The sequence below is a fragment of the Zalophus californianus genome, chromosome 7 (assembly GCF_009762305.2).
Source record: "Zalophus californianus isolate mZalCal1 chromosome 7, mZalCal1.pri.v2, whole genome shotgun sequence".
NCBI lineage: Eukaryota > Metazoa > Chordata > Mammalia > Carnivora > Otariidae > Zalophus > Zalophus californianus.
The window spans coordinates 9,397,235-9,420,524 of NC_045601.1; the positions used below are offsets into that span (position 1 = coordinate 9,397,235).

Below are 23,290 nucleotides of genomic sequence, written 5' to 3' on the forward strand. Positions count from 1 at the left end.
GAAAGACTCTGACTTCCGATACAACTTTGCATGTCACACCTTCCAATTCTGAAGTATTGGAAACTAATTAAAAAATATTTTGAACTCCAGGAAGACTAAACAAAACACATTTGCTGGCTGCATTTGCCCAGAGGCAGCCAGTTTTTACCTCCAATCTGAGGCAGTCTTATCTGGTGGAAAAACACCTACTCCAGAGACTGGGCCAGCTGCCTGGCCTCTTCTGAGACATCCCCACTGACCTCTTGCTGTTTTTACATGGCTCCAGGTTTTAAAAAGAGTTGACCTCTTTGAGACCCAAACTCCCTCCTCGTAACTTCTCCACATTGGTCCTCCCTTGACCTGCTGTCCAACATCACTTTGATCCCTCGTTTTCTCATTTATGTGTTCTTCCAACATTAACTGAGTATTCAGTGTGTGCTACGCACTTCCTTCAGTTCTAGAAACACAACACGAATACGTGGGACAATCCCTGTCCTCCTGGGACTTATCTTTTGGTGAAGGACACAGCCAGCAAACAAATAATAACCGAATAACGACACAGTGAAAACTGTGATGGAAAAGGGATAGAAGAGCGCAGTGATAATGTGTATGACAAGGGGAAAGGTGCCCACCATATCTTGGGGCTCCAAGAAAGCTTGTCTAACACGTCAACCATCCCTCACAGGAGATTTCCTCCAGGTCACCTCCAGGCCCCCTACTCTGAACATGCTTCTGTTCAGCAAGTTTCCTCGCTAAGCTCAGAATGGAGCACATTTCAGATAACATCTGTATCAGCCTGAGAATGAGTTGGTATTCTGGCAGCTTCCACCCATTCAGCTGATGATTCCATTCTCCTGATGCCTCCTGGGATCTCTGCTCAGGGTCATGCTGTCCAATGAGAAGAACCAGCAATTACTGATCACCTGCAAAGCCTAAGGCCCGAGCCAATGAATTCTCTCAGCAACTTGATGAGTTAACCATGGTCATTATCCTCATTTTACAGATAGGAAACTGAGGCCTTAAAGAGGTTAAGTGATTTTCTCAGGGACTACTGGTGAGAACCTAGGACGACCTCACCCCAAGCTCATGCTCTTCCAATGTTGATGTCCCAAGCGGTGAAGAACGTGACAGGGTCAGAGTGACCAGCAAAGGCCAGGAGCAAACAGACCACTAGATATACATAGTCTCTCTAACCTCAGAGGCACTGAGCCCACATGGATCAACTTTGTTCTTATTTTAAAAGCCTTCTAAAATCCACATATACAATGTTTCACAGCATCCCCCAGTAATCCCATTTAATTGGGAGATTGGACCCATGGGTAAGTGAGTGTATATGTATCTGAAACTTAGCCTTGTTTTGAAAAGGATCAAAATCTCAGAAATTAGTCTGATACCACATATTCTTAGAAAAACACCTACTCATACCTAACATTCATTTTCTTTTTTTTTTTTTTAAGATTTTATTTATTTATCTGAGAGAGACAGCAGAAGCAGGGGGAGCGACAGAGGGAGAGGGAGAAGCAGGCTCCCCGCGGAGCAGGGAGCCGGATGCAGGGCTCGATCTCAGGACCCTGGGATTATGACCTGAGCCGAGGGCAGACGCTTAACGACTGAGCCACCCAAGTGCCCCTCATTTCATTTTCTTAGGGCCAGCAAACCATCCCTTGAAATCATTTTCTCTAGAACTGAACCAAAGTCAAGTCCTCCGGTCTGCAGTTTGCTGACTCCTTGCTGTTTTTCAAGGCTGATGGCAACATCTCAAGGGGCTTATCTGCAAAATGCTCTTGATACCCTAGGAAATCAGTTGTCTATTCCAGGGGACTCAAATTCCCTTCCTAATGTAACAGTGAACATTTGTCTAGCATTTTGTAGATAGACTACAGTGATCTCCTAACATCTTATTAGTAAGAATCAATAATGGCTAACATCAAGTACTCGTGCTCTAGTTGGGCCCGGAGTTAAACAGGAAGGAAATGAATAGCTTACTGCAATTCTCTCTAACCCATTGTGTTGATTACCTCAGGCTGTTGTAACAAAATACCATAGACTGAATGGCTTCCACAGTAAGTTTTTTCTCAGGTTCCAGAGGCTACAAATCCAAGATCAAGGTTCTGGTTGATTCCATTTCTGGTGAGGACTCTCTTCCTGGCTTGCAGAGAGCCACCTTCTGGCTGTGTTCTCACATGGCCTGTCCTTGGGTGGGCGTGTGTGAGAGAAGAGAGAGCAGGAGCTCTCTGGCGTCTCTTCTAATAAGGACGCCAATCCCATCAGATCAGGGCCCCACCCTTATGACCTCCTTAAAGCTAATTCCTTCCTTACTCCAAATTCAGCCACAGTGGGAGGGTTAGGGCTTCAAAATATGAATGAGAGATGTCAGTCCCTAACACCCCAAAATGGAAGGTTCCTTAAAAAGGAAAACTGCCCTACATATTCAGTGCAGAGACTAAGGAATTCAGTACCAACGACTCTGATCGCCTATTCTTTGTTCCAAGGCGGGAAAACCTCAGTCTCAAATCTCCCTTGAGCCTGATGATAGTTGATGACAGTTGACGTTAGCGACGTGCTTTGGCCTGAGTTTCAGCAGCTCCTGGACACCCATTTCCAGCTGACTCATCCCCTCTGCAGTAAGCAGAGCAGAACGAACATGTTTCCGTCAGGGCTCAGCTGTCTCACCAGGCCGCCGTCCCCACAACCTCCTCCTGTCATTTGCAGGAGGCCTTATGCCTTCTGGCCCACTTGTTGCACCAAACGTGGGAGCTTACTTTTCACCGTCTTCTTGACTCCAGAGAACTGATCGGTAGAAGCAATGGTCTACCTCTGATTGGTTCCAAAGCTTTACCTTCTTACCAAGTTTCGTAATGCCCGAACACAAACATTCAGCTTGGTGGGTTATTCGCAATATAAGATAGTCATTTTTGCTTTCCTATCCTCGTGCTTGTTCCCATTATTTATGCTGCGGAAACTACCCCAACACATATTAGCTGTACTAGTTATCTGTTGCTACATAACAAATTACCTCAGAACTTTGTGTCCTGAAACAACATGTATTATCTCGTGGTTTCTGTGGGTGTTCTATATGGACAGATGTATTTGTGACTTGTCCCGCATAACCGACTGCCTGGACCCGCGTGCACACAGGCAGGCTAAGGACTATTGTTTGTGAGACTCGTGCTGTGTGAGTGACCTTGGGAGCTTGGTTGTTTGGAATATACTATCTGGCCTCCAGATCAGAACTGACCCTTCTGTTCTGGACATCAAGAACTACAAATCTTGTCTCACATCCCCTCCTGCTCCAGGCTGGGCTGGTCCCCTGGAACGGAATCCAGAATCCAAGATGGGGAGGCAGACACACTCAGCCCAGGCTCCTTGAAAACATAGAAACATGATAACATGGAAATGCAGCTTGCTCCAAACTGCATTCAGGCAAACAAATGTTTCATTTCAAACCCTGTTATTGGCCCTATAAATATGGCCCTTATGGGGATGGTCCGTGGGAAGTCTCACCTGAGGGGAGGACGCGCCACCCAGGCCTCTCCATTGGGACTCCAGCCTGGCTTGTCTCCACGGGGTTTCCCCGGCTGGGGAGGTTGGAGGTTGTAAGTACCCAATTTGATGTCACTTTGCCTTATTCTCATTTATTGCCTACTATTACCTTCATCTATGTATAGATTCCTTTCCTCTTCTGTTTCTATTAGGTTTCTATAATAATAATAATTATTATTATTATAATAATAATAATAGTAATAATAAAAGTTTTCTTTCCTTTTCGAAACCGGAACATAGCTGTTGTGAATCTTTTGTTCAGAACAGGGGGTCAGGAATCCAGGTGCAATTAGCGGGCTCCTTTGGCTCAGGCTCTCATTCAGGCTGTAGGCACCGTGTCATCTGGGGCTGAAGTTATCCTCAAGACTAGCCAGGGGAAGGGTCTGCCTCCACGCTCACGCTGCTGGTGGTTGGCACGATCTAGCGCCTCCTGGGCTGTTGGCTGGAAGCCACTCAGTTCCTTGCCACTTGGGGTTTTCCACAGGGCAGCTTCTCGTGTGGCAGTTTTGCTTCATCCGAGTGAGTGAGTGACAAGAACGAGAGTAAGGGCAAGACAGAAGTCACATTTCTGGTACTTGCAATAATGAAAGCGCAGTGAATAGAAGAAGGAACACCCTGCCTGAGCCCATCCCTAGGCCTCACACACGCTCGCAGGGCACCGCCCTTGCTCACGGACCCCACGGCTTCCACTCACCAGGAATTAGTGTCCAGCATACCAATACCCTTCACCTTCTCTGCCTTTGGTCATTTGGGATTTTTTTAAGTATCAGGCTCAATTTACTTGACTGAAACATGTCTTTCATTTTATCCTGAGCATTTGAGTGGTACTGCATGAACCAGACTAATGCCATCTTGAACAAATCCTCCAGGATGACCAGTCTGTGACCTGGAACCTTGAGCACAGCACACCCTCCGATTCCTTCCTTTTGTTTAACCACACCCTTAAATACACCCCAAGGCAAAACGTCCTTGATATGCCCTAGGGATATGGCCATGACACACACCTGTTGTCAAGCTCCGTCCTCCTGGCCGGTCCCCCGCATGGACTCCCAGCCTTGGTGGATACAAAAGCAGCAGGTCTTAAAGGAGGTGGGCTTGCAACCATCTACTGTCTTATGATGCCCAAGGTATGCTTCTGTCCGGAAGTCCCCTTAAAAAAAACACTTCTCCTCAAGCTGGACTTGTCAGTCTTTTTCTTCAGCCTTTGGAGGTCATTGTGTGTAGACCTCCCTTTCACGAAACAAGTACCATTCCACTACCATCGCTTGTGACTTCACTGTGCCGCCTTTGTTTGTCCTTATCTTTCCAGGGCCCGGCGCCAAGCCTGATGCAGAAAGACCCCCAACACGTGTCCTGAAGGAAGGACAGATGACTGGCAACATCCCGGTGTGTTTTCTCACAGTTTAGAGGCTGTGGGACACCTGCTCTGGGGAGCAAAGGGTAGGAGTTGCCAGGCCAGCGAGTGTGCCGTTTGGAGGCGGGAAGCCGCGTGTGCCCCTCCTTCCGCGAGGTCTCCTCTCCTCGCCGGTCCTGGTTGTCCTGAGACTTTTCTAGTTCTAATCCTGAAAAGCCCCGATCCCAGGGGTCCTTCAGCTCCAGGCAAAGCAGGACAGTTGGTCACGCTACTTTTGGCCTTAATTTCTTCTATGAGTTACAGGGCAAATCTGTCTTCATGTTCAAGAATATCTTAGCTTGCTTCCCTTGGAAACAGAATCTGAGGCAAGAGTTTCCATGTGAACTTTATGGGAAGCAGGTATGACCCCAAGGAAGCTTGGAGAGAGCATGGAGGCAGGGGCTCAGGAGAGTACATCGGGGGGAGTGCAAGCTGTCCCTGGCTTCGTTATCAACACATCTAATCGCTCTGTCTTGCAGGATAGCTCAGAGAGACTGCCCGAAACTATGGTGTCTGGAAATGATCTGTTGGTTCTATCCTGCCACGAGTGTCCTGTGGGCCAGAGTCTGACCCACACACCTAGCTTATACTCCGGGCCCCTGCAAGCAGCCACTGGGGATCCATCCTGGATCCTGTGGGCACCAGTCCAGCTGATGTGGGGTGAACAAGCCTCCCCTGTCTGTCGGCGGTGGGGCGGAGGTGGCAGAGGCCGGGAACTATGTGAACCTTTATCAGGATGACTCAGTTGAGGAAGCAAGGCACGGGCCATGGTGGGGTAGGATGGGAGGATGTGGGCAGGGCCCAGTGGCTCTGGGGATTTGTCAATTTGATCCAGTACAAAGAGGCGGAGAAGGTTCAGAAATCGTTGTTGCAAAGCCTGGGGAAATGAGCATCCTGGGAAAATCTAACAGGATTCCGGGGCTTCATGGAGGCCCCAGCTGACGTTTTTGAGCTCATGTTAATGATGACTTCTACTAATGCCTGCCTGGTGGTGATTTCCTCCCGCAATCGAGCAGTGTAAGCACAGAGAAGAGAGTATTGGTATTGATCAAAGACCGGGGGGGGCTCCCAGCGAGCTAGGACAAAGGGCAGAGGAACAAATTAGTTTAGGACAATGGGTCTCAAAATTTGTTGAAGTCAAAATCACTTGGAGAGCTTTAAAAAGGCCCAATACCCACGCTGAACCCCCAACCACTGAAATCAGAATCCAAAGTAGGGTTTGGGCTTCGGTCATTGTTAAAGCTCTCCAAAGCATCCCCATGTGCAGCAGGCTCGGTAACCAGTGGTTTGGGGCCCTGGCGAGAGATTAGAAACCCATGCTGAATTGGTTCCAGTTCCTTCCTGAAATCCAGGGGCATTTTCGCCCTTTGATTCTGTAAATTATCTCTGCATCTTTGCAATAAATTCCTTCTTTTTGGCTGAAATTAATACTTGCAATCAATAGCCTTTTATAAAAAGATTTTATTTATTTGTTTATTTCAGAGACAGAGCATTGGGGGTGGGGAGGGGGAAAGGGAAAGGGACAAGTAAACTCTGCACTGAGCACAGAGCCTGATGCGGGGCTCAATCCCACAACCCCGAGATCATGACCAGAGCCGAAACCAAGAGTCAGATGCTTAACCGACTGAGCCACCCAGGCGCCCCGCAATCAATAGCCTTAAACACTGTTGTACCATATCCCCGTAAAGCAACAGTGAATGCCTCTAGGTGTCCCTGACATTGTCTTCGACCACGAGAAGTACAGCAAAGCCATCATTCCTATGGCAACCTGGAGGAACGGTGTTTGATTTTGCATTTCGCCCTGCAGGGTGCTGAGGATAAGAAGAATGCCAGGTCTGGAGCTTCTCGATCATTCACCACTGAGCCGTAGGTGTGCTCGCCCTTTCCAAATTGACTTTTAAAGTAATCTCTGTTGGCCTGAATCGAAATTGAGGGCTCTCTTCACCTAAAAGCATGGGCTTGCAGGTCAGAAATGCCAGACAGCTAACCGGGGAAACGGAATCATCTTCACAGAGAAAACATAACCCCGTCTTCCGAGTCCTCCCAGGCTTGCTGATCGGAAATCAACAGGACTTTGTTAGGAGGCCCTGCCTCCGCGAACCATAACACCCGGAGGGCCCTTTCCCAGCCACGTGGGGGTGTTAAAGGGAATTGAGAGAGCACAGCAGTGCCCAGGTTATTTTTTTTCACGTTCGGTTTGCTTCCCTCATTCCCTCAGAGACAAAGCGGGCAGGACAGAGCCCCCCCCACCCCCCGCCCATGTCCCCTCTTCTGTGTACAGCACCCACCAGGGCCGGGCTCACCACGGGGCCTGTCTCTAACTTCAGAATCTGTTTCCAGCAGGAGACCGGCCCTGCCCCCCTCCCCAACCCCGAGCAAGCCGTTTCCCCCACAACAAACCAAGCGCCTCAAATTAGAGCCACCATTTGCCACAAATTGCCAAGTTACAGTAAATGCTGAGCTGGCCAGTTCCAGGCACACGAAGGGGCAGGTCCGGGGGCCTCTGGGCTACAGAAACCCTCTGCTTTGGCCTTGAACATACAGAACAAAGGTCTCTATCCTGATTTCCTGGATGTGGACTAAATGGTGCCAAACTCAAGTACTTAAGGGATGGGGGGGAAGGGGGGTGCGGCAGAAGCCCTGGCATAGAAAAGTCCGAAACGGGCACAGCAATGCCCTGCAGTCTGGGCTGGGCAACCCCAGGGCAGGGGAGGGGTGGCTTGCAGAGAGCGGCCCTTCATGGGGAGGAGCGCAGGCACCCACCCACCCCGGGAAGGCCTACAGAGGGGCCTAAAGCAGTGACTTCTGAAAATCCGGCCTCCTGGCACATTTCCTTTTAGTGACTTGTCAGAGCATTTTGAGGGTGAAATGCATACTCTTGATGCATTTCTTTCATTGCCTATTCTGATTACATTTAGGGTAGGTATATTTGTTTTGTTTTTAAAAGATTTTATGTATTTATTTCAGAGACAGCAAGAGAGAGCGTGAGCACGAATGGAGGGGGAGGGGCAGAGGGAGAAGGAGAAGCAGACTGCCCCCCCCCCCCCCCCCGGTTGAGCGGGGAGCCCAATGTGAGGGCTAGATCCCAGGGATGACTGACCCCGGGATAATGACCTGAGCCGAAGGCAGACATGTAACAAACTGAGCCACCCAGGTGCCCCAGTATTTTTGTTTTTTAAGTTATGGAAGCATGTAAGATATTACCCAGGAATTTCATTTCAGGATAGGAAAGGAAGTACCACAAGATAGTGGTTATTTTTAGAAGAGCCTTGAGGTTCTCTTGCCCTGGGGGGCTCTCCTCTGAGAACCACGGCCCTCTGGCAACAAGGCTGTCTTTATTCAATGCGGAGGTCGGACAGGGCCTGAGGCCAAGAGAACAGGGAAGGAGAAAGCGGGACAAAGGAGGGAAAACCAGCATTCCAGAGTGGAGAAGTTCAAGGGCATGTCTCTGTCACCTCTGCCCAGGACGCTGACGGTGACAGCCCAGACCCGGCCTCCTCAGCCAGCTTCAGCTGGAGTCACACATCTGGGGTCACCAACCATCTTGATATTCCTGGGACTATACTGGACTTCGGTGCTAAAGCCAGGACAGTTTGGTCACCCTACCTCTGACCCAACAGCCCCTCGCAAACTGGTTTCCCACAACAGAGGGCTGGGCAGGGGCCTGTGTCCTTTGCCCACACTCCATGTCCTCCTTCACCCCAGTGCACACACGTCCACACGGCACTTACATCACACCTCACGCACACCACACACACACCACACACATACCATACAGGGCACACACACACCATATACATACCACAAACACACAGACCACCCACACACACAAACCATACCAGGCACACGCACGTACACACACCACACACAACCTTATACCACACACACACACACACACACACACACACACACACACACACACACCATATAGATACCCCTCCACACACATACACCACACACACACCTTTCCCAACCTGAACTTCATAAAGCTCAGGCAGCTTGGGCAGCACTGAGACTGTAGTCGCCTCTGCTGGGGAGGCCATCCCGGGGCCCCCTTCAGACACAGCCCCACTCTCTCTGCGGTCTGGGTTTTAGAGCCAGAAGGGATCTGCGATCATTCTATGACATGCGCAGACCTGATTTCCAAGATGGTAGCAACAGAGCCAAGACTCTGGCCTCTGACTCTTGCTCATCAAACAGTCAGCTGCTAGTTTAGAAAATATTCGGAGGGGAATCTAAATCCACAGCCCTGTAGCAACACATGGGCAGTCCCGCTCAAGGAGAGCCTGTTATGGGGGGAACATCTTTGTGTCCCCCAAAGATGTTGAAGTCCTGACCCCCAGTGCCTGTGACTGTGGCTTATTTGGAAACAGGGTCTTTGCAGATGATCAAGTTAAGATGAGGTCAAGGGTGGGCCCTGACCCACTACAGCTGGTGTCCTTACGACAAGGGGAAATCTGGGCACAGAGACAGACGCACCGTGAGGAAAGACAGGAAACGAGCGGCCACGTAGGAGCCAAGGAATAGCTGAGCCGCACCCCCACCCCCCACCCCAAGCTGTCAGGGAGGCCGGAACAGGCCCTGCCCTCACGGCCTTGGGCGGAACCACCCCGCCAACACCTTGATCTCAGAATTCTGGCCTCCAGAACTGGGAAACACAAAATGTCTGCTGTGTAAGCCGCTCGGTTTGTGGTCCCGTGTCAGCGCGGCCCTACAAGACAAATCCAGGGTCCCGGCTCTCCTCTGTCAAGCTTCGGATGTCCTGGCCCAGCTCGGAGCCCGTTTCTCATCTGGCAGATGAGGCTTTTCTACTGCAAGAGCTGAGTCATTGCTGCAGCTGAATGATGACGGGCCCTGGAGAACGGTCAGCACCTTCTACCTGCTCTGCTCCCCAAAGAAGATCTTTATCTTTTCCTCTCCATTCAGAGCAAGATGTAGCTAGCTTTAAAGAAAAAAAGAACAAAACAACTCTGCTGCATGGGCCAAAGCTCTGCTTACACGAAGGCACAGGTAAAAACAATTCAGCTTCGGTGAACCACCAGGAAGAGTGCTGAAAAGAGTACAGCGTGTCTGCTGTTTGAACCGCGGACGCCATACACGTACCCGCAGCCAGGTCAAGGCCTTCGGGATGCCCCTAAGCACAGAGTTGTACCACCTGGAAACACCAAACGGTAAAAGACCATGGGATGGGTCTGCTGGTATGACATAGTAACCGATCTTTTCAGTGTTAAAACAACATTGCATTCGTGGCGCAAGTCCCACTTGGTAATGGTGTATAATCCCTTTTTAATAATCCTGTTGCTGGATTCAGTTTGCTAGTTTTTTGTTTTGTTTCAGAACTGTTCTATGTCCATGAGAGATACTGGTCTGTGGTTTTCTTGTGATGTCTTTGGCTTGGTATCACGGTAACAGTGTCTCGTAGAATTTATCGGGACCCACATTTATCTAATGGCATTCCCGTGTAGTCCTTTCTTTTCCTGTGAGGTTGACAGCAATGTTCCCTCTTTTATTCCTGATTTTAGTAATTTGCATCTTCTTTTTTTCTTGGTCAGTCTAGCTAAAGGTTTATCAAACCAGCTGATCTTTTCATAGAACCATGTTCGTTTTATTCATTTTCCCTATTTTTCTTTAATTAATCTTCACTATAATCTTTATTATTGTTTTCCTTCTGCTTGCTTTGGGTTTTCTTTTCTTCCCCAATTTTTTTTTTTAAGATTTTATTTATTTGACACAGAGAGACACAGCGAGAGAGGGAACACAAGCAGGGGGAGTGGGAGAGGGAGACGCAGGCCGCCCACGGAGCAGGGAGCCTGATGTGGGGCTTGATCCCAGGACCCTGGGATCACGACCTGAGCTGAAGGCAGACGCTTAACGACTGAGCCGCCCAGGCATCCCTCTTCCCCAGTGTTTTAAGGTAGAAGGTTAAGTATTGATTTGAGCTCTTTCTTCTTGTTTAATGTGGGCATTTACGGCTATAAATTTCCCTCTAAGCACTGCCTTAGGTGCATGCCAGTTGTTCTGGTATATGGTATATATATTTCATTTATCTCAAAATCCTAATTTCCTTTGTGATTTGCCTTTCACCAGTTGGTTATTTAGGAGTGTGTTATTTAATTTCCACATATTGGGGGATTCCCCAAATGCCTTCCTGTAATTGATATTTGGTTTCACTCCATGGTTGTTGGAGAACTTCCTTTGTTTGATTTCAGTCCTTTTAAATTTATTACATCTCGTCTCATGGATGAGTATATGGTCTATCCTGGAGAATGTTCCATGTGCATGTGAGAAGAATCTGTATTCTGTTGTTGTTAGACACAGTACTCTATGGATTTCTACTACGTCTAGACGGTTTATATTGTTGTTCAAGCCTTCTATTTCTTCATCAATCTCCTGGCTAGTTTGTCCATCCATCACTGAAAGTGGGTATTGAAGACTCCAACTATTATTTTTGAATCTTCTACTTCTCCCTTCAATTCTGTTAGTTTTTGCTTCACGTATTTTGGGCTCTGTTGTTGATTGCGTATAAGTTTACAGTTGTTATATCTTCCTCATGGATTGACCCTTTTGTCATTATAGAACATCCCTCTTTATCTCTAGTAACGTGTTTTGTTTTAAAAGTTATTTTACCTGATGGCAGTCTAGCCACGCCAGCTTTTCTGAGTTTGCTGTTTGCATGATATATCTTTTTCTATCCTTTTACTTTTGACTCGTTTGTATCTTAGAATCTGAAGTTGTTTTCTGTAGACGGAATGTAATGGGATCTTGCTTATTACCCCCTCTGACAGCCTCTGCCTCTTGATGGACTGCCTTGTTTCTTCACATTTAATGTTATTATCGGTAGAGCTGGCGTCATGTCTGCCAGTCTGCTTTTTACCCTCTGTTTCCTGTCCTTTCTGTTCCTCTAGTCTTTCTTTACTGTCTTCTTTTACATTAACTGAATGTTTTCTCTTGTAAATTTTAATACCTTTAATAATTTTCCGCTATATATGATTAGCCATTTTCCTGGTGGTTGCTCCAGAGCAACCACTGCCCAGCAAGCAATTCCCAGTTTTACTGGGAGCTCACATGGAACTCTTCAGTTCATAGCTTCTACCTATTAAAAACTGGGCAAAATATGCCTTCCTGTAATTTAGTGAAATCTCTTCTGTTCTCTCTCATCCATTCATGCTCTTAACGTAGCAGATGTTAGTTGAGCACCTATTGTATGATGTACTCTGTATCAGGTGCTCATGCCATAGAGACAGGTAAACATGACCTTAGCACAAAGAATAGGGCTATGGGACCCTCGGGGCAGAAGAGAATCAAAGAGGGGACTTATGTGTACAGGTGATGTCACTCAGCAGCAAGAGGAGGGAGCCTCTGGATCAGAGAACCCCCGAGGGCAGCAACAGTTTGGGGTCTTTTATAGCCACCAAGTTTGCCATATCTATGGCTAGCAGATGTTGAGCGCTGTTTCACAGGTATACAAAGCAGGCAGACTCTAAATGGCTAAAAATATGCATAATGGGACTATATGTAGAGCAAGGGGGTATGTAAGAATTTGAGTTAGGCACCCATGGGAGTGAGTTAGGCACCCGCTATGAAATAAGTGAAGAAACAAACAACATGGGAGCCAACCTACAGGGACCATCCTTAACTCATTTATATGACAATATGGTAGGGGAAGAAGGCAGACCAGCATATGTTGAAGAAGACAGTGTGGTTGCACCCATGAGGACTAGAGAGGATAATTGATGGAACAAGATCCCAGAGCAAGGGAGAAGAAAGCAGTCAAGAGCCGTGGGGGAGGGGTGCAGCCCTGGGAGGACTACAGGAAGGCATGGATAGGTCTAAGGGCAGCTGACCTATCCTGGTGCCCACGGCGGGCCCCTCATACATGTGTTTGTTCAGGTCCTTGGTCCAGGGCCCTTCTGGGGCCCGTATCTTGTCCCAAACAGAAAATCAGTCTTTCTCACTGAGCCAGATTTGTACATAAGTCTAAGATCTCAAGTGTGTACATCACTCTAAGTTCTCAAGTTTAATGAAATTATTTTTCTACCTTGGAAGTGATGAAGATAAAGAAGCTAGTTCTAAAATTACTGCCTCATCAGAGATACTTACCCTTTACTCCCACCAACAAAGACACAAAAGACAGAGAGAGAGAGAGAGAGAGAGAGAGAGAGGTCAGTACTCTAATTACAATGACTTGTCTCCAATAACTTGAAAACAAGGAGAAAAGTCAGCCAGCTGAAACATTAACATTAAAATCAGTACAGATGGGTCAGGTGAGATGGGTCACTAACATTAAAACCAGTATATATATGCAAGTCTGCCTTAAATGGAAAAAATAGTTCTCAGACTTTTAAATCTGCCTGTAACCTGAACAGATGCTTAACCTAAAAAGGGAGGTTGGCCAGCCTAAAAGTGTGGAAAAAGCCAAGGTGATTGGTGACAGTGGCCATTGAGCTTTGTGCAGGGGAGGAGCCTTAACTGGTGATTTCCAGGACAGATATTCCTGTCCTGATGGCAAGCCCGTCCCATTGAGATGGATGCTCTTAAACATTCCACTCACCGCTCTTGGGTTCTCCATTCTGGCTTCGATCCAGCCCAGGCCAATTAAATCAGAGTTCTCGAGGGTACGGCCTGGGCATTTGTCTTTTTAAAAGCTCCCCCAAGTGATTGTGATGTGCAGCTAGCATTGAGAATCCCTAATCTAGCTAATTCCCCTGGCTGTGATGCCATGCCCACCATTATCTGTGTTCTCGTGGGTCTGCATCAGCCAATTACATAAACTGGCATTATGATTCTGTATATTCATCCAGAGCTTAGTTAATGAGAAGACTTCCCTGGTCATATACACCCCAATGTTCATAGCAGCAATGTCCACAATAGCCAAACTGTGGAAAGAGCCAAGATGCCCTTCAACAGACGAATGGATAAAGAAGATGTGGTCCATATATACAATGGAATATTACTCCGCCATCAGAAAGGATGAATACCCAACTTTTACATCAACATGGATGGGACTGGAGGAGATGATGCTAAGTGAAGTAAGTCAAGCAGTTAAAGACAATTATCATATGGTTTCACTTATTTGTGGAACATAAGAAATAGCATGGAGGACATTAGGAGAAGGAAGGGAAAAATGAAGGGGGGGAATCGGAGGGAGAGACAAACCATGAGAGACTATGGACTCTGAGAAACAAACTGAGGGTTATAGAGGGGAGGGGGCTTAGGGTTAAGGAGGACATGTATTACATGGAGCACTGGGTGTTATATGCAAACAATGAATCATGGAACACTACATCAAAAACTAATGATGTACTTATATGGTGACTAACATAACATAATAAATAAAATAAAATAAAAAATGAGAAGCCTTCCTTGAGAACAGGTCTTTCTTTCTCAATGTGGCTGACTAAAATAGGCCAGCAAGACTGAGGGCTAGCCCCAGGGCCCTGAGGAATTCACCAAGGTAATAAAATGTTACTTCCAAAAAAGTAACCTCTTGGATGAGGACACCACTGGCATCCCTTCACTGGCCAAGAAAACTCAAACCCATCTTGGTTGTTCCTATATTTTACAGAGGTAAGGTAATAACATGAGAAACAAAGTATAGGTCGGCAAAATGGCCAACCACAAATTCTCCAAGAGCTGAGCTCTAAAGGACTGTATCTATTGTCCTTCACTTTTCTTTAGCTCCTGACTATTTCATGAACATGCCTGACTGCCTCCTTGGCATCCATTCCCCACATCTTCTTCCTAACAGAACTCCAACTGGGCTCTGCTGTCTACCTCTCCTCCCTTGAGGACATAGGCCTTAGAGGAAATTGGCTCCACCCTCAGCTCCTGGGGTGCTCTGATTTGCCTCAGTCTATTTCCATCCCCAGAGCTCAAGAAAGAGCAAGAGCCCTGATGTCATCAATGAGACACAGCAGTTGTTTTCTTTTAAGCTTTCTACTGAAGCATTATACACATACAGAAAAGTGCGTGTATCATGTGTATAGCTTGACAGACATTCACAAACTGCATATGCCTGTGTGACCAGCACCCAGATCAAGAAGCAAAATATCACCTGCAGCCAGAAAGCCCTTTTCTGCCCTCTTCCGTTCACTATTCCCTCAAGGGTAACCACTGTCCTGACTTCTAACAGTACAGGGTCATTTTGCCTGTTTTATACTTCTTTTTATATAAGTAGAATCAAACAGTATATATGCCCTGTCTGGCTTCTTTTGCTCACATTATGTGTGTGTGAGACTCACTTTTATTGTGTAGAGTTGTAAGTTGCTGACTTTCATTGCTCTATAATATTCCAAGATGGAATAAGCCAAATTTATCCATTCTACTGTTGAGTATTTGGCTGGTTTCCGGTTTAGGAGTATAGCAAATTGTGCTGCTATGAACATTTTAGTCCTTGTCTATTGAGGACACATATATGCACTTCTGTAGGGTAAATACTTAAGAAGGATTGCTGGACTGAAGGGAATGTATACGTTCTAACTTTAGGAGATACAGCCAAACGGCCTTCCACAGTCCCAGAAGGGACTGGACCGATTTTCCCTCCCATCTGCAGTGTATGAAAGTTCCATGTCCTTGTCAACACATGTCTGTCTTCTTCACTGTTACCATTTTGGTGGGGGTATAGATGAGATTCAAGGAGTTTTGCTGCAGGCTTCAAGTTATCTCTTCTCATTTGGAGGAAGCCAGCCCGTTCTCCCCATGGATGTGAATGAGAAGCAATAGCCGAAATGATTACTAGTAGCCAACTGAGGCCAATTGTCATCAAGTTAAAATGGAAGGACTTGATGACATCATTAAGCTGCTGGATCAACAAACAACTCAATCCATTACCTCCCAGCTGCTTTGCTTTTTCTGTTGTCTGTATTGCAAAGCATCTTCCGTGCTATTTTCAAAAGCACTTGAGCCTACCACATCCTTGCTTCATTTTTCTGATGTGGAAACTGATCACCAGTGAAATACAATGGTTACCCAAAGGCCTGGGAGTTAGCAAAGGGCAGAGTTCAGACCCAGCCTACTGCTCTGCCCCCTACATCGTGCCAGCACCCCCTTCCCAGCAGGCAGTACCACTGTCATCTCTCAGTTTGTGCAGGTGACTGCAAGTCCTTTGATCGCATAGCTGCCATTTGTCAGTGATGCCAAATTATGTAGCCAATATGCCAACAGCCATGCCAGTTAACAGAGGGACCAGCCATGCCAGTTAACAGAGGGACCAACCATCTTTATGCAAGTGGGGATTAGCAGCTGTCTCCTTGCTGCATCCTGTTCCGAGGAAACTGTCAGCCACACGGGGCAAGGCCCTGGTCCTCCAAGGGAAAAAGGACTGGTGCTTTTTAGTCATAAATCACTAATGAGGACACGAAGACATGAGAAAAGCAGGAGCAAAAATTAGAGTAGCAAATGCATCTTCCAGCTAGGCAGATGCAGGAGCTGTAACTATCAGCTTCCCAACTTGGAAACCCAAGAATCTTTCGCCTAGTTTTGTAAAGGGAAAACCCATTGATATAAAAATTCAATGGAGCAATGGAAGGCAGTTCAGTGACCTAAAACATCTCCTCACTATAAACCAGTCTTTGTGATTCAGCCTAACTGCTCTGCCAACACACAATATTATAAAGCACTCTGCAGCTGACTTGTCCGCATGTCCATGGGGCAGACAGAATTCATCACCTTCCCCTTCCAACCATGGTAAATTCATGGTCTTCAAGATCCAGATCAACTAGTGGAGTTGCCCCTGGACCCTAGATTCAGATGCTTGCTGCAGGACCAGCAGCCAAACTGCTCATGTCACTCCCCCACACTTAAAACCCTTCAATGCTTTCACATTGGAATTCTAATGAAATTCATACTTCTTGGTCTAGCATTCAAGGCTCTATATGACCTGGCCCTGCCTATTTCTCTGACCATGCTGGTCTTCTTCCTATTCCTTGAACATCAGTAGTCCCCCCACCCCCGCCCTTGCCCATGGTTTTGCCTTCCATGGCCGCTTCAGTTACCTGCAGGCCAGAAGCAAGATAATCCTCCTTCTGATAGATGGCCAGCAGGTCAAGCTCCATGCTCAGCAGGGAGTCAGCTTGAAGATTCTCTCCCTCTGCACCTCCCCCTACTTGCGCGTGCGTACATGCACACGTTCTCTCTCTCAAATAAATAAATAAATAGATCTTTAAAAAAAAAAGAAGGGTGAGTACGGTACAGTAAGATATTTTGAGAGAGACCACATTCACACAACCTTGATTATATTATTATACTTGTTCTATTTTATTATTAGTTGTTGTCAATCTCTTACTGTGCCTAATTTACAAATTAAATTTTATCATAGGTATGTAGAGGAAAAACAATAATTTATCTAGGATTCAGTATTATCTGTGGTTTCAGGCATCCCCTGGGGGCCTTAGAACACAACCCCTGCAGCAAAGGAAGACCATGTACCATGTTTTTATAGCCTCGGGGACTTTGTGATTGTACTTCCTCTTCTGGAACTTTCCCCTCCCAGCTCGTTGGCTAGTGAGCAAGTCATTCTTCATTCTGAGTCCAATGTCACCTTGTCCAAGAGTCTTCTCTGACCAGTTTCTCTGAAGTAGCACCCCTATCACTCTTTATCATGGCACCTGGTTTATTATCTTCCGAGTGCTCACTGTGACATGTAATCACTTGTTTATTGCCTATAAGCTCCACAACATCAGGGACCCTGTATCTCCAGCCCCTAGAATGGCAAGAGGAACATAGGAGATCCTCAATGACTATTGGTTGGATAAATGGGTGAATGAGTAAAGGATGATCCAGATGTGGATTATCCAGTGGTGTGGCTTTGTTCTCTTCTCTGCTACCTGAAGTAAGACCATTTAGCTATTCACTAGATCTTTTGCCAAAGAAATGTTCCCAAGAAAATAAAATAGAGAAAAAAAAATAGAGTGGGGAGAGGTTAGGGGGAAAAGAGACTGGAATATACATTAAACATAAGATTTAAAACTATCTGTGTTTTGTTTGTTTTTACCATACTGTCAGGTGTCCTGCGGGGCTGCACGAGGCAGACTGTGAGTCCTATCCAGAGCCACACAAGAGGATCTTGGGATTACATATATTTTTAAATGAGCTTTTCCATTTTTTGTGACAAATTTTGTGACCAATATATTGGTCAGTCTCTGGGAAGCCACTGGCCTTTTGAAAAGATCTGATAATAAGTGTGACATATGGTTTTCTGAGCACATATATGACTATTAGGGTACGCTGTATAAAAACGAGTAACCCCACTTCAGAGATAGCTGTGCAATCAACTGCCCATCCTTAAGCACACAGTGAATAGTAAGTACATCATCACTAGAATTTTCACCTTCCACAAACCTTCTGGTTCAAACTCCCCATTTCACAGATGAGGAAGCTTGCAAAGAGAGTTAGCAGATAACTTTCTCAGGGTCACAGAGCTAGTGAGGCACCCCGGCCCCAGACTCCAGAGTCCAGATTGGGTCCTTGCACGATACTACATCACATCAGCTAAGCCCAGCCATGAGCAAAGGAGCGGGTTTCCCATCAGAATAGCGAAACACAGGAAGGGGCGGGTGCCCTGCTGCGAGAATCTGCAACCCCCACAGCTCTCACCTTGGCTACACGGAGAGGGTGACAGAGATGAACACAGACAAGCCCAACCCAACACTCGTCGGGGTGCGTACGGAACCGTGACCTCCCACAGCAACTTCACTCAGGTGCGACTCAGCCCAGAGGCCATCTGCCCCCAACGCTCAGGAGAACCCCAGCCTCAGAGATTTTCACCAAAGCTCAGGGGCCCGAGTACCTCAAAAGAGAGGCTAGGGCCCTCCCTGCCTGACGCTGGAGGGGTAGTGATCCTCTCCCCAAACCAGTACACAGGAAGGCCTGAGCAAGACCGTGGGGGCGGTAGGCACGCGGGTGGGGGGTAGGAGGGGATGACAGGAAGCGAGGAAGAGGGGGAGGAGCAAAGCAGGGGCGAATGGCCGTGGGTCCCCTTCTCCGGATTTCGGAATCTGGTTCACCCAGCTTCACGACCGGCCACGGGCAGAACCCGCAGACCAGTGCCCTCTCCGCCCCTCCCCGGGCTCGACACTAGCAGGGGGAAGGGGCGACCCAGGGGCGGGACCCCCGCCAGGCCGGCAGCGCACCCGGGTCGCGGGGTTGGACCGCGGGGGCGCCCCGAAGCCCCGGGTGTGCGCCCCCTCCCCGCAGCCCGGCCCGCCGGCGCCCGCCCGCCCCTACCTGTAGTAGCGGTCATCTTTGAAAGGCGTGAGGTCCTCCTTCAGCTCGCGGTACGCCTCCTGGAGCCGCTTGCACAGGTGCTTGAGCTCGCTGCAGAGCGGGGGCTCGAAGGCAGGGTACTCGGCGTCCATGCCCGCGCCGCGCCCGCGCTCCCGGCGCCGAGCCCGGCGTCCCCTCCTCCCGCCGCTCCGCCCTTTGTATTGCTTCCTTCGCCCCTCTCTCTTCCCAGCAACGGGGGCCGGGGGCTGCCAGCGCACTGGGCGGGACCGAGAAGGAGGAGGAGCAGGTGGCGGGGGAGGTGGGGAGGGGGCGCGGAGGAAGGTGGGGCGGGGCGCGCTCAGGGCGCCGCCGCGAGACGCCGGGAGCCGGGCCTGCCGGGGTGCGGACTGGGTCCGCCCCCGAGCCGTGGGGGCCTAAGCAGCTGAGGGTGCCGCGCCCATCGGCCGCCGCCCAGGGAGAAGGAGCCGGGGCGTGGAAATCCAACACAAGGTCATCTGCCGCCCAGGACAAAAATATGAAGGGCCACCCTCGCTACAGCTCGTACTGGGAAAAGGAAGCAACCGGAGATGAGAGGAAAAAAGGGAAAATGGGGCTTGGAGGCGGACGGAACAGGTCAAAAACTGGAGCCGGCTCCCACGTTCAGCACCACGGACAGCTCCAGACGGCTCTTTCCCGCCCCCCACCCCCACCCCCACCCCCACCCCCACCCCCACCCCCACCCCGCCCTGGGTTCTACTTGGCCTAACGCAAAAACATTTAAAACCAAGCCCATTATGGTTATGTCATAAGAAATATTTTTTAACGATAAAGGAATGTGTCCAAATGAGATGACTCTTCCCACATCTTCTATAATCACTGGAGGAGGGGGGAAAGGGGAAAAGGCAAGGGAGTTTCTCATCCTCTACAAGCTCAACACTTGAGTATAAAATTAAAACTCACAAATCAACACGTCTTCCATGGGACTATCTATCTAAAGATGGTGATAGTGTCATCTCTGGTGAGTCTTTACAATAATAAGTGAAGAAAGAATTGTTCCTCATGAGATCAGAGTGTTTCCACCTGAGTGCAAGGTTTCCATGCACTGTTGAACTTGTATGCATTGGGAGAAGCATTTTACAAACATACATTTGGGGGGCCCCACTTACACTACTGAATGTAAATTATAGAATACAGGTCCCAGGAATCTGTATTTTTTAAAGCTCCCCAGGTGAGTCTAATGATCACTCACTTTTACATATTTCCAGAATTCCCATGCTATACTCTAATTTCACCCACTCTTCCTTGCTCTTTTTTATCCCCATTTTTTTTTTTACATTTTTATTTTTAAGCAGTCTCTACTGAGTCAGCCAGGTGCCCCTATCTCCATGTTTTATTTCCTCCTCCTCCTCCTTACATTTTGGAACAAATTTTTTATCTGCTAGCTAAGCTCTCTTGTGAAGTCTTGCAAATATCTCCATAAATTGTGATCATCCTGCACCCTGCACAGTTCAGTTTTACCCTTAATTCGTTAACATGAGTGTTTGTATTTAGCAATCTCCAAAGGACAAAGAATGGAGCTCAGAAATGACTCTACCCAAAATCAGTGCAGAGAGGCATGCTAAGAAGAGCTTCAGAAAGCACACATGCTGATTTGTTTCCTGAAATGAGATAGAGACTGTGAGACCAGCATCTGCCACATTTCAAATATTTTATGATTGGCTACAGAGAGCTTATCACTGGGGAAAACATTAATCAGCCTCAAAGATACACTAGAATGCTTAAAAAAAAAAAAAAAAACCCCTCTGGGAAGACTTTCTAACTTCTCCAGCCTGAGCCTTTTTTCCCTTTGAACCACAATAGCTCCTAGAGGACAATGCAAGTTTTCCTGCTCCAAAATTGTGTGATACTAATCTATTTTGTGATCTCTTTCACCATAAAAAGCTAGAAATTCTAGATAAAATATCACATGTCCACACCTGCATACATATATATATTATACTATAATTACTTTTATATAATAGATATTATATAAAAATATACTATATATAAATATGTAATATATAAGTAAATATATAAATATACTATATTTACATACATATAATATATATTAGTATATATAAATATACTATAATTACATACATATAATATACGTATATTGTACTATAATTACTTTTCCTTTTCTGTACATTTTATGCCCTCTAGAATTACCAAGTTCTTTTTTTATTCCTTAGTTGTCTATGTACTGATCATTAATTCAACCTCAGGTCCCCCCCACACACACAAATTGCCTAACTCCCCTCTTAAGATATTCAGGCACAATGGTGCTTTCTATCAATTTCAGATTTGTGAAATCGCTTCTTGGCCTTCTGACCAGCTCTGGACTGGTTGCCCTATGCCTAGTGCATGGCTGTTATCCAAGCAGTCTCTCCACCATCATCCTGGAGATCTTCTCACCTTATCTGTTTGGGTCCCATGTCTTTCTCTTTATTGATGGAGCATATCTTAGAAGTGCCTGGAAGTCCCATTGACATCACTGTCTCTGCATCCTATAGGTCAAAGCAGTATATAGGTCCAGCCCAGATTCAATGGAGTTACCATGACTCAACCCCTTGATAGCAGTGGCATCATGCCCAAAAGAGAGGAGGGAAATTGTTTGGGGCTATCTTTGAAGATTATCTTTTATTCCCTTTTCAGCACAGTTCCCCTGCCCATGATTGTGGCCATTATGTCCCAGTCCAAACACCCTCTATTTTATAGCCCCAGGGAATCAACCTCTAGTTTCCTGACAGTGTTAGAGAGTGAAAATTGCTTAGTTGCTCAGAGTCGAAAAAGATTGGAAGATTTAGCTGCTTCTTGGACTTTTGATCAATCCTTCCCCTTTTTTTTTAATTGAGGTACAACATACATAAAATGTGCAATTTTAAGTGTATAGATCATCCAAATTTCAAGTATGTATTCATCCATGTAACCACCACCAACATGAAGATATAGGACACCCTAGAAAGCTCTGTCTTCCTTTATAGCCACCTCAATCCCAGTGGTAACCACTATCCTGGCTTCTATCCCTATAAATATAGTCTGCCTGTTTTTTGAGTATTATATGAATAGAATGATACAGTTTGCATTCTTCTGTGTTTGGCTTTGTTTGCTGAATATTATGTCTTTGAAATTTCTTATGTTGTTTCCTATAGCAGTAGTTTTTTGTCTTGTTTTCATTTTTATTCTCTTGCTCTACAGCAGGCCATTGCTTGGATATAGGACAATTTATTGGTTCTACTGCTGCCAGTTTTTGGTTATTATGAACATGAACATTCTTGTACATGTATTTGGGGTGAGTATATGCACTTATTTTACTTGGGTTTATACTTAGTAATGGAATCACTAGGTGATAGATTAGGCAGAGTTGGCTTTAGTAGATTGTTTTCCAAAATGGTTGCACCATTTTACATTCCTACCAGCAATGTCTGAGAATTCCAGTTGCTCCAAGTCCTCGCTAATCTGAATTTCATCTGTCTTTTATTTATGGTCTGTGGGAGTCCATTCTCCTGGGTTTTGCCCCATCTTTTCTCTCACCTCCAAAGAAGATGCTTGTGCTGCTGGTTCCTGAAACATTTGAGACATCTGTGGTGTGGATTGGGCTTTCCTCACTGCTGTTGAAGGACCTAGGTTTTGATATCTGTTCCTTTTTTCCTATGATTTGCAAAATTTTGTTCCTATTATCTCCTCTTCCATTCTCCTTGTCTTTGTGGGTTTACAATTTAAAAAAAATTCCTTTATTGTTGTTTTACTGGCATTTCTAGGGTTTTCATGAGGTTTCAGCAGAATTAATGTGTGTTCAATCCCCCACCTTCATTTTGGCCATGCCTTATTAACAATATTATTCTGGTGCTCACCTCAGATAGGCACTTAATAAATGTTTGTTGAATACCCTCAAGTTACCCCCCTTCTACGTTTTCACTCATCAGAAGGACCATTATCTTGTTGATGCTCTTACATAACTGAAAGGGAAAAAAGCACGTTCGTTCAGTTGTGGCCAAGAACACAGGTTCAAATCAGAAAGACGAGTGACACTTTTTTAGCCATGTGAACGTGTGTTGAGTACTTAATATCCGTAAATTTTGGTTTCGTTTTTATTCTCTTGCTCTACAGCAGGCCATTGCTTGGATATAGGAC

General features: G+C 46.7%; 1 protein-coding gene across 2 annotated transcripts in view; it reads right to left on the reverse strand.

The window, feature by feature from the left end:
• Positions 1-19,479, reverse strand: part of TMEM181 (transmembrane protein 181) — a 73,964-nt gene extending 54,485 nt beyond the window's left edge. The window contains exon 1 of one of the 2 annotated variants that reach the window (XM_035728684.1): positions 19,139-19,479. In XM_035728684.1, the coding sequence (XP_035584577.1) occupies positions 19,139-19,269 (131 nt within the window). In that variant the 5' untranslated portion in view covers positions 19,270-19,479. The remainder of the gene's footprint in view (positions 1-19,138) is intronic. The other variant, XM_027603706.2, reaches the window with a different exon arrangement.
• Positions 19,480-23,290: the final 3,811 nt, after the last annotated feature.